Below are 11,801 nucleotides of genomic sequence, written 5' to 3'. Positions count from 1 at the left end.
ACAGCACATCAGGTGTTTTTTGAGAATGCTCCTCTACCCTTGTGTTTATTCCATTTCAGGCTCAGACTGGTTTCTGCTGCATCTGCAGGTATTCACCGCACCCTTCACAGCAGTAACCTAATATCTCACATCTCGGATTGTCAGACGCACTGCAGAGAGATCTGGAAATGTACAACAGAGGATTCTTGACTCATATATAAATATAAAAATAACCTTTAACATATACAACATTGTCTCTTTGATACTGTGAGACAACTTGACAGAACTGAATGAAGAACCCATGTGGCCAAAATTAAATGAAATAACTGAATTGCTTGTGTTTCAGTAATAATAACAGTAATTGCAGTCAGCTGGCGAAAACAACATTTCCTCATGTGATGCATGAAGTAACACGACCTACTGTGAATTATATTTCCATCAAATATCCACAGAGTTGGTGCAGCAGCAAAAAGCAGGGGGTTGCTCACCCCGTATGACAAGTTCTTACTTTTACAATGATGCATTAAGTTTGACACCAGGAGGGCGACTTCACCGCCAGGAAATAATTTAAAACAGGACTATCTGTAGGTGCGAGTTGCAAGGGTCCAACAATGTTGCGTAATCTATTTGTGTTGCTGATTTTGTCTTGTGTAGTCATGCAGAATACTTCTAATTGTAGGGTCTTGACAGTGAAGGAAATTATTCAGGTCCCCCTTTGCCTAAACGTGATATTTCTCAGCTGCACAGAGCTGCTGAAATAACGTGATAAACATATATCAGGGCCGCTAATTACATTTAATAACACCATTGACAAATAGCAACAATGTGTCAAGAGAGTTCCGCACAAAAGCGGTGAAAGGAAGAGAGTCTTTAATTCTGATTCATTCTGATCAACAGATTCATTAAATGGTGAGTCACTGATGTTTGGACGTCTCTGCTTGTTTCAACTCATCACAATGAGCTCCTGGTTACTCAGTTGACCTCACAGAAGCAACTCTACAAAAGCTTGTTTCTGTGAAAATCATATTTTGTATCACACAAGGCCGACAACATGGCATCAATATTGTGTCTTGATTGTGTGATATACGTGAACTATTGTTTATGGTGACTAAGTTTGAATAATTGTGTTTCTAAACGTGTCTCGTGCAGCAACAAACCTGTTTCCACTTCCACTAAGGGCGTGGAGGACTTCACATTTAGAGAGAAAGGCAAAGGTGACACCTGGTGGTTATGAATGAAATTACACACTCAACATTTTCACTTAGAATCAATGTAAGATGTTTCTTTATTTTGGTGTATTGTTGTTATTTTAAGCAGAATATCCACACATGGAAAATACAGGAGAAACTAAACTTAAACCGAGACAACAAAAAACTTTTTTTACAACTTCTGTGTTATTTGGATGTTGAAAAAAGTAGAATTCTGCCAATGAAAAATCAATGTCTAAACTATAATGCACCTTTCTAATCATAATACACATTTGAGATTAAGAATAAAAAAAAATATCTTTGCTTTCTGTCTTTTTAATCATGTTTTGGTGTCATACTCAGCGGTAATTGTTATTTATTAGAGTATTTCTATTTCCTGCAAATGTATTCTTCTACTCCACCACATCCCTAATAGGCAAATAATGTCATTTTTACTCCACTAAATTTATTTGATAACTTTAATTACTTTCAAGATTCTGCTTATTAATACAAAATATAATGAACTAATAGTTTATCATGTATTATTTTAGGTTAAGATAAACTTCATTGATCCCTTGGTGAAATTCATGAGCTACCGTCAGTATAAATAGTAAAAAATAAAAGAACTCCACCTTTACCTGCTGCAACATTAAAGTGATGAACACATTAATGCATCAATAATTATAATTCAACAAAACTGGAATAGAAATGGGGCATTATGGAGAATGAGCACTTACTTACTTTTTTACTTTAGTACAATTTTGAATGCAGGACTTCTACTAGTAACAGAGTATTTCTACACTGTGGTATGGCTTAATTTACTCCAGTAAAAGATCGGAGTACTTCTTCCACCACTACTTATCAGGGTGAGCATCCGTCAGGGAAAGATCATCACTTGCTGCAACCTTGCTGTATAAATGCAATCAAAAGAAAAGAAAGAAAAGGCCAAAGTAACCCCCTTCAAAGACAAAAGTGCTGTTTGGGAACTATACCTGGTATAAAGCCAACTAGAAATTACAAGTTAACAGCTGACTCTACTAAATTATTCATTAAGCTGGAGTTCATTAATAACATTTAGGGGCCAGATCAATGTGAAAATGTTACTTTAGTGGCAGCAGAGGTGTTACTGAATGTCCTCCACTTGGGTGTCAACACTGGAGGACACCACCTTCCCATCGACGATCTCCTCCACGATGGTCCTTACTCTCCTCTCGATGTGGGGTTTTTGCTCTGCAGAGGTGGAGAACAAACATAATGTGTCACGTGACTTCAGTGCAACGAGCGTATGAGCCAATAATATTGTAATATAGTGATTTGGGATTCTTACCTTCCACTACCACAACCTTGCTGATGACCACGGCCCTATGGAGAGAGGCAACGACATTTTAAAACATATTTTATTGCTTACGCTTTTGGCCCGCTACTTTCACTTTGAAGAAATTAAACGCTCACTTCTTTTCAATTATCTTCCTCTCATGCAGCTCCCCGTCCAGCAGCCTCCGGTACTCAGCGATCTCCAGCTCCAGCCTCATCTTGATGTCCAGCAGCATCTGGTACTCGACCTGCTGCTGCTCGATGGACACTCGCAGCTGCTGCAGCTCGATCTCCATCGTGTTGATGGTCATCTGCAGCTGGCTGAGCTGAACGCTGTATCGACTGTTCACTTCTTCCATATTCTTCTGCAGACACTGGATCTGCAGGGCAAACGGGAAGGATGTTAGGAAAGCTGTGAAGTGTGATCCGAGTAAAGAATTGCCCCAACTTGAAGTGATGAAGTGACAGTTTCATTTGGTATCTGCACATTACTCATTTAAAGCACTGCCCAATCAAATGCATACGCATGTTGTAACATTCTGTTGGTGAGTATTACAATCCATTGTGCAGTGTTTGGGAGTGTGATGAGCCTTTAAACACGTAATCTGTCACTCCAACTGGACTCCCTGGATCATATGTTATTGTTGGTACATTTTCAACAGCGTGTCACCACCAACACAACACAAAGACTTTGTTTTTCAAGTCTCAAGTCCTAAACTTTGAGTTTCGAGTCCTAAACAAGTCATAATGCGCTTTGCACCAATTTCAACCCGCACGTTTTTGTATACTGCAATTCCTTTTTTTGTTAACGACCGCATTTCTGTACGTAAACAAAGTTTTGGATGCTTTCAGCTCAAACAAAGTGGATTTAGGGAATTTAGTGTCGACTGTGAATGAATAGAGTTAACGTTAGCTCATTCAGGAAATAAAAGGATATTAATTCGTCAGTGGAACACTTTTTAAATAACACTTTGGGCCTGGTGGAAGGCATCAAGTATTTTCACGTCCAAGTGAAGTCACGAGTAATTTTGTCAAGTAGTCTACATTTGTGACTTGAGTCTGATTCGACTCCAAGTCATGTGACTTGAGACCACCCCTCTGATCTAACACAGGACTGTCTGAATCCCCACTACGCCAGCATTTAACTCTCTTCAGATCAACTTTGGTAAATAGTTTTGCACAGTCACTTTAGTGTAAGTGCACTCGCAAAGCATCTTGTAAAGCCCATTATGAACAGGAGGAATAATTACAGCAAGTAGAAATGGCACCATGTACATATGGGCATGTGAGCGTTCTTTTAAGACAGACTTGAAAAGAATGTGAACCTGCCCTTTAATGTAAGAATGATCAGCTAACCCTGCACAGTGAAAGTGTCAGTTCAGCGATGGCCTACCTCTGCCTGCACGCTGTCCCGACTGATCTCCAAACTCTGGTAGGTCCTCTTCAGCTCGGACAGTTCAGTGTAAAATGTATTTGACTCTGTTGAAGATGATAAGATTTGCACCTGGAGATTGTCCACCTATTTACACACACACACACACACACACACACACACACACACACACACACACACACACACACACACACACACACACACACACACACACACATATAAATACACAATAAATCCCATGACATTGCCATCTGTAAATCTTTTTATCATCATCATATTTAAAACATTCAGGCACGTTGCTCTCCCGTCTCACCTTAGTTTGGAACCATTTCTCGAGCTCCTGATTGTTCTTCACCACCACGGACTCATACTGCTCCCTCATCTCCTGCAGCACCAGCTCCATATTCACAGACTGTGGACTGTCCACCTCCACATTAATGTCGCCAGTCTGCTGGATCCTCATCCGATGCAACTCCTGCAACATGGACACATTTTTACCTCCTGCCCTTCTACAGGTGAGTGAGTCATAGCTGCCATCCGCCAACAGATGGCACCGTTGTTGTATTTAAAACACTTTTAATACTACAGCAGAGAAGTTTCTCTGAATGGGTCTTACCTCGTCGTGGCTGCTCTTCATGTACACCAGCTCCTCTTTCAGACTTTCTATCTGCAACTCCATGTCACTGATGCCGAGGGTCAGGTTGTCCCGGACCCCTCGGAGACGCATCACGTCGGACTCCACCATCATATGAAGGTTCAGCTCCATCTCATACCTGCAGAAGGAAGCAATGTGTAGTTTGTGAATAAATTAAATGAGTGAAAGAAATAAACATTCACTGACAGCTTCAGTCTATGTGCTGTTCCAGTTATTCCAACCACTTGAAATAAACCATATTTGTAAAAAATTAATTAAAAAATTACAGACTAAAATCTACAAAACTGTCCAAATTTGTTATCCAAATGAAATGTTTGGAGGTAAACCTACTTCATTTTAAAGTCGTCTGCAGCCAGTTGAGCATTGTCAATCTGCAGGACGATGCGTTGATTGTCTGAATATCTCTTCATGATCTAAATGGGGAGAAAATACTTTTTCTGTCACTATTTCATTCACGTGTTGGCTAGTGTCTCAGGACGGATTCATCAGTACATGTCATTTATATATCAGAAGCATCCTGTATTAGTCCCACGGCGGGGAAATGTACCTTGTTACAGCAAAAGAACATATGAAGTAAAGTGGCGAGTACACAATTATTAAATAGAATAAAATAATATAAGTACAAAATGGTTGATAAAAAGTTGTAAAAGTGAATATGGCACATGGCAGTGATACAGTAGCAGACACCAAAACATGACAGCGTATATTTAGAAAAACTCAATTTTCTAAAGTGGGCTTTGATTGATCTATAATTATATAGTAATATAATTATAGATGATTAAGTGTCTCCAAAGCCTGCACATCAATGTTTGGGTGCCTGGTAATCCAGCCTTGTTTGCATACCACATATATGCTTCTTGTGTTTCTTGTTTTTCTTGTATGATAGAAGTTAAATCGTTTTTTTCTTGCCATGATGTGTAAACTGTGAGCGGTACCTGAGCTCGGAGATCAGCGATGGTGGCGAAGTAGCCGACCAAGTCTCTGGAAACAGTAGGAGCTCTCTTCTCATAGAACTCTTTGATCTGCAGCTCCAGCTTCCTGTTGGATGACTCCAGGAAGCGCACCTGCACACACAACCAGAGGGTGACGCCAAAGACGCTCCATAACTAACTTTCTAAACCGTCTCTGGTGATGTATTGTAGTGACAGATGACAAACAACAGATGACAGACGTGTCCACTTATAAAACACTTTAGTTTTGGCTCGAAGCTCCTGGGTGGCGCTTTGAAGCTCTTTTTATTTCCTGAGTTTCTTTTGGTTTAAGATGAATACAAACCAAATATATTTTAAATTAAATATTGTGCCATTTCTTCCACCATGTGATGGAAGAAGTATTCAAAACATCTACTTTATTTACTTATGTTAAAGTTTTGTAAGTACAATCAACACAATGTAAATAAAAGCACTTTTTATACATCTGAAAGATTACTAATTATATTTAAGAAGCAGTTTAATGTTGAAGCTGGTTAAGATGGAGCTGATTTTAAGTAAAGGTATTACTTTATGTTACAAAGATTTCTACTTATTATAAGTTTTTAATATCATAATATGCAAAGTAGCTCAAATATAGAAAGTAGTGTATAAAGTACAATATTCGCTTCTAAAATATAGTTGAATGCATTTATAAAGTGACATGAATGTGAAACATTCAGTTCACAGTGTTGTAATGAAGTACAGTCAGTCTTTGAGTAAACGTACTTAGTTACTTTCTACCACTGCTAACCCACATTTCCAGAGGCCCCTTACCTTTATAATAATGTTTTATTCAATTAAATTAATGTTCTTGATTAAATGTTCTTTATTTTGTCACATGGCATTGTAAGAGCCAAGTCTTCATCCAGCCAGGTTAATACAACAAGGTCATATATATTTAGATGTAAGTATTCAAAAGTGTATCTAAAGCTAATATGATGTTTGTAATTTGTCTAACTCAGGATTATATTATTAATGTATTTATTTATTTATTTTTGCACACAATGAGGACGGTGGATTTTGTCTCCTATCACTTCAAAGATTACTGGCAACAGGAAAAATATTTCAGCAATAAAAACCCATTTCAATGTCCATACCTGACCTAACTATTGTTTTAAGACCGACATGAAATATTGTGAACCAATCCTTTAAATGTACCATTGGTGTGCATCCCTGCACATGTGGGAAAGCGTGTTGGGACACCTCATATAATGTATTGTGCACAGGAAGTGGTATTATAAGGAGCAAATTGAGGCCACTGCCTATTGAAACCTACATTCAAATGTATTGCACTAAACTTGTTTTGATGAAAAAAAACATCTTTAATCAAAAATTCAGAGTATTGATCAGCAAATGTAGCTATGCTCATCATCATCAACATGGCTTACCTTCTCCAGGTAGGAGGCCAGGCGGTCGTTGAGGTTCTGCATGGTCCCTTTCTCGTTGGTGATCATTGCGTTCTCACCGTACGAGTCCAGCGACCCGGAGGAGAAGGTTGACTGGGAGATGCGGGTCCCATAACCCCCCGCGCCCCCGTACACGCTGGGGGCGCGGCCCTTGATCAAGGACCCGCCGGTGGAGACGAGGAAGGCCTGGCTGCCTCGGGCCCGCTGCTGCATCCCTCTGCCGAGCCCGAGGGCGCTACTGCTGCTGCTGCTGGACATGCTGCGGGCGCTGTAGCTTTTGCTGCTTTGGCGGCTGATAGAGACAGACATGGTGAGAGCTGAGGTGAGAGCTGAGGTGAGAGCTGGAGGTGAGAGCTGGAGGTGATGAGCAGAGCTGGAGAGTCTCCCAGGAGTACCTATGCCTGAGACGAGTGGTTGTTTTATAGGACTCTGAGAGACACAGATAGACTGATTACGTGCCAACTATGTGTGGTATGCAGATAATGTGTTTTTTTAACAACCTAATAGGTCTACTGTAGGTGTGTTCTGTCAGATTAGTGACGCTCTGTGAGAGACAGGTTGAACATCTAGTTAGGCAGCTTGATGGTAACTGATATCCAGCCGGGCAGGAAGATAATTGTTTTTCCCTTTCATTTAAGATGAAGCAGAACGTCTGCTCAGGTATGTCTAACTAAATACAGTGTGTACACAACCTCTCCTATTTGAGATACTTTATTTACAGTGATACTGCGTCACTTTTGACAGCAGACATAACACAATCTTCCTCTTAAATGAAAAGTTGAATTTATAAGCAATAAAACAAAACTTCACTTTATTTACTGCATTCGGGGATTTGAAGTGTAACGCCTCACTCTGTCTGGTATGACCTGTATGTCATACAAATGTAATAAAAAAAATGAGAAATCTCATAATAAATCTCAAAAAGTCAAAGTATAGTATGCTGTAAATAATATCATTGTATAGTATGTCATATTAATGTCATAAAAGATATCAAAGTAAAGTATACCATTAAAAAAAAAGTCATAGTATGATATGCAATAAAAAAAAGTTGTAGCACTTTACAAATACGAGATATTTGTAACATCTCGTTAAATATATCATCGTATGATATGTCATGGACTGACATTACTACTCTTCTGTGCCACTGTTACACTGCTGTATGTTTTAGCATCAAGTGTTGCTAGTGGCCGCAGTGGACACCGTTCAGCTGAAGCTACATAGACTGGCTTTAAGGTCTGATTGATAAATAGATTTTATTTGATGATTGATAAGCACATATTACACTGCACTGCAGTCATTACACACAAAGTAAATCAAGCTTATCGAACATTTTTTTACATTTCGACACAAGAATCTTAAAACCATTAATCTTCTTTGAACCACACCCATCAGGGGAACGTGACAGTCAACGCTTTGCACGCCACTATTTTGTGTTTTCATTCACACCCAAATGTAAGCCCATTACTTTGAAAAAGTACTCCATTACAGATACTAGCTGTAGTTAAAATGTGTATTTAGCATCATAATCCAAGTCTTTTTTTTAATGTGAAATTTAGATAGATCAGCAACTTCTTTTTAATCTGGTTATTATTAATAATTAATTGTATATGAACAATGTTTTCATAACAATCTTAGTAAATGCCGTGTATTCAACCCATTTACCTTATTTATTTATTTCACTGCTGTAAATATGTTTTGTAAAGCTTCATCTGTTTTCATTGCTTTATTGTGGCAAACCTTTTTTTTTTTTTTAAACCTTTCTATTTTCTAATTTTATTTTTTAATGTTGCTGTCATTGTGAACTTTTTGAGACATGATCACCACCAAAAAATGAAAAGTAAGACGAAGAGATGAGCTGCGACAACATGATGATGAAAAACAATTGTTATGTTACTGACACCATAACACAACCACGAATGTACTCCTACTGTTATTAAAAGACTCTTTTTATCTTTATATTTATGAAAACCTTTCACTAGTCTGACAAGTCCCTCAGCTTAAAACAAACTTAAACAAAAAGCAGTGATGAGCATCTGCAGCACATTTGACCTGGGAAACGGGTAACAGTATGTGGTTATCAGATCTCAGACATGGGTGTGTGTGTGTCGCGTCAGTGTATTAAGAGCATACATGTCAATCAAAAGACCTGTAATTTCTTTTCCAACTAAGGATTAATACAAAACATGACTGAGGTCAAAGAAAGTTCAAACAACGTGTAGGATCAAGTCTCCTGAGAAGGGTTTACTGCTCTGATTCACACATTAGTCAACACTCCCTGCTGCAGGTGAGTATATACATGCACCTTCTCACCTTTTCATTGTGCTGTTGTCACTTGTGCCAATGAATCAAAGAGTACGACTTCAATTGCTCCTGAGTAAATCCTTTTAGGTAAAAAGGATTTAACGTCTGCGTTCATGTTGTTTTCCGCTTTTCTAGACATCACATGTAGTCAGTGGCAACTGGATACACAGTAACTGGGCCACTTGTAGAAGATCTATACAGTATGTACACCACACTCTGTAGTATTTTTACTAAAAGGCTGGAGTGCACGTCATGGAAAGTCCAGGCCACAACCAATCAATAAATGATATTATCAGCATCCAGCTCTACTTAAAAGGAAAAGTGAAAAACTGTCTATAGCCCATAGAGTGGCGCTGGAATGAGCCCTAAAACCCAGAAATTAGCACTTTTGCATTTCCCTCGCCACAAAGTCACATTTCTTTTTTTATGTGTTTTTGATTCGATGCCTGAAATAAGGTCTGTGATCAACACAAGTTTAGGAGATTTTATAGTGTCCTACGCTATAAATTACGTCAGTAAATACACCATTCGTGAGTTTTTACGTGTCCTTAAAAAGGCGGTTGCTAACAAGTGGCTAAATGAGACTACTAAACGTCGTGAAGTCGTGCGACCGTGGTGTATTTTGTTTGTAGCCTAACGTTAGCTTTTTACTTCTGCCGATCGCATTTATGCTTCAAAAATCATAAAATTGCTCTTCATTTGTGAAGTTTATCTTGCTCAAGCAATATAAACCTTTGTGAATCCGAAATCCGATGGAATAATCCCGTTGACTTTTTGTCGAGGGAACCAGTGCGATGATAACTTTCGGGTTGGCCGACACAAATACGTCATCGCTGCAGCACTTTGTACAGGGTTGAAATGAAAGCAAATAGATGCTACATGGAAATGATAATTCATTAATGTTCCTTTCTTGTTCCAACAGGTGTGAATAGTTAGAATAATACTAACAGCTAATACCTAAAGTGGAGATATGTGATCAGAAGAAGCCAGTTTCCAGTGGCTACACAGATACATCAGATCCTCTGTACAAAAAGCTCTAAAGGAGCATTGGATTTCTTACATAAACACATTGACTCCTTTTATTGTTATTGCAGTGCCAAAAAAAAGCATTTCCAGGTAAGTCAGAAGTATAATAATGGATTTGTGGATGTAGTGGTCCATCGCTTCCTTTACGCACATCCTCCCAATGCATCCGTCTACCAATCGATCAGCGAGCTGTTATCTGTCTTTGATTTCAGGCCAGTATAAAATGAGCCGATGTGCACAGAAGCATCAGACTTGTTGGATTTAGTTGAGAACATATTTCATACAGCCTTCACAACAGGTAGGTAACAGGTAACATCTATCATTCATTTTTAGATGTAATTATTTTGTCACTTGAAGGTGATACACTACAGGCAAAAACATTGTTTTTTCATGCACTGGTCAATTTGGAGTTTGGATTATTTTGCTGCCATAACATGTGTTCTTTCACACTAGTGGACATTTAGGTGTTTTACTAACATTGTCTATTTGCGTCTGTAGATTTCCCCTACATTCACCGAAAGTTAGCATTAGATTGTTGTTTAATTATAACATTTCAGAGAACTTGTAATACAAAATAATTGTCTTTACGTAAGTATGAAAGTGAAATCTATTAGTGACATGTTTTACCATATTTACCTGTAGTGTAAATGTATGAAATTATCTTTAAATATCTTTACAGAACATTTTACTCCTAAAAACATGGTGAATGTGGATTTTCTTTGTATGGCTGTTGACAGTATTTTCTGATTTATGAGTGATACAAAGACATAAACACAATTCAGTAAAAGACCTCGAACACGTCAACAAAATGAAACAAACGTTTTGAACCTGGCTCTATGCAATGTTCACATTTCTGTTCTGGAAATGTAATTAAATGAGTGAATATTTAATAAGATGATGCCTCATTTGCATATTTAAACTTCAATATCAGGAATGTTGTAATACAAACATGTATTGTTTTAATGTAAGTAACCAACTGGGGAAGTTTCCTGGTGATATCTATTAGTTATAAATGTCTCCGCTTACGTTAATAAAACTCTTTCTTCTTCTTCTTGTACACAGACATGTCAGGGAAAGTTGTTATGGTGTTTGCACTGCTGGTTGCACTGCTAGTATCCTCTGCAGTTGGAGAGGCGAAAGAGAATCATCTACTGCAGCAGCTCTTAGCCAAGAGGAGTGCCAGAGACTCGGCGGGCAGACAGGAGCCGGTTCCGCAGGCTCCCTCTGCACGCCTGGAGAGACGGGCACACTTGTCGGAGGATGAACGGGAGATTATGACCAAACAAATTATGCAAGCAATTTCAGGTATGCTGTGGGTTAGGGCGTGAAAGTTTTGTTTAGTCAATTTCATAAATGAGTGGGCAGAGATCCAAGGACATGGGCAGATGTGTGTTCTGAAACCTTGTGTGTGGTTCATGTAGGAATGGTTTGTTCACAGAGATGAAGTCTGAGTGCTTGTCAGATCGGGACTACCAGGGCTGGGTGGACTTTGGACGCCGTGACGCAGAATGAGACACGACAATGCAGACATCGACCTGAGGTCTCAGTCTTAACGGCTTTTTGTTCACA

General features: G+C 38.8%; 2 protein-coding genes and 1 long non-coding RNA gene across 3 annotated transcripts; 2 read left to right on the top strand and 1 right to left on the bottom strand.

Annotated features, from left to right (window-relative positions):
- The first annotated feature begins 711 nt into the window (after positions 1–711).
- LOC115012429 (uncharacterized) lies at positions 712–4,656 on the top strand. The gene is made up of 4 exons (XR_003832683.1): positions 712–888; positions 2,648–3,912; positions 4,192–4,388; positions 4,532–4,656. It is a non-coding gene; the product is annotated as an uncharacterized LOC115012429 (long non-coding RNA).
- krt99 (keratin 99) lies at positions 1,200–7,214 on the bottom strand. Its single transcript, XM_029438015.1, has 9 exons — positions 6,888–7,214; positions 5,464–5,592; positions 4,859–4,941; positions 4,490–4,646; positions 4,187–4,348; positions 3,874–3,999; positions 2,619–2,860; positions 2,494–2,528; positions 1,200–2,396 (listed from the first exon to the last, which is right to left on the bottom strand). Exons 1-9 carry the CDS (start codon positions 7,212–7,214, stop codon positions 2,290–2,292), a joined length of 1,368 nt encoding a protein of 455 aa, XP_029293875.1. The 3' UTR covers positions 1,200–2,289.
- A 4,082-nt stretch (positions 7,215–11,296) lies between these two features.
- Positions 11,297–11,744, top strand: LOC115014065 (gastrin/cholecystokinin-like peptide). The gene is made up of 2 exons (XM_029440716.1): positions 11,297–11,537; positions 11,671–11,744. The coding sequence occupies exons 1-2, from the start codon at positions 11,297–11,299 to the stop codon at positions 11,742–11,744; spliced, it is 315 nt and encodes a 104-aa protein (XP_029296576.1).
- Positions 11,745–11,801: the final 57 nt, after the last annotated feature.

The sequence above is a fragment of the Cottoperca gobio genome, chromosome 1, assembly GCF_900634415.1.
Source record: "Cottoperca gobio chromosome 1, fCotGob3.1, whole genome shotgun sequence".
In the NCBI taxonomy this organism is placed as follows: domain Eukaryota; kingdom Metazoa; phylum Chordata; class Actinopteri; order Perciformes; family Bovichtidae; genus Cottoperca; species Cottoperca gobio.
This window is presented reverse-complemented; position numbering and strand designations above follow the sequence as displayed.

Bases quoted from the DNA above. Each gene is read 5' to 3' on its own strand.
- LOC115014065 (XM_029440716.1), top strand. From the start codon at position 11,297: ATGTCAGGGAAAGTTGTTATGGTGTTTGCACTGCTGGTTGCACTGCTA. The intron at 11,538-11,670 runs GTATGCTGTGGG...GTTTGTTCACAG, and splicing joins AATTATGCAAGCAATTTCAG to AGATGAAGTCTGAGTGCTTG.
- krt99 (XM_029438015.1), bottom strand. From the start codon at position 7,214: ATGTCTGTCTCTATCAGCCGCCAAAGCAGCAAAAGCTACAGCGCCCGC. The intron at 4,942-5,463 runs GTACCGCTCACA...CTCCCCATTTAG, and splicing joins TCGCTGATCTCCGAGCTCAG to ATCATGAAGAGATATTCAGA. The intron at 4,000-4,186 runs GTGAGACGGGAG...GTGTGTAAATAG, and splicing joins AGAAATGGTTCCAAACTAAG to GTGGACAATCTCCAGGTGCA.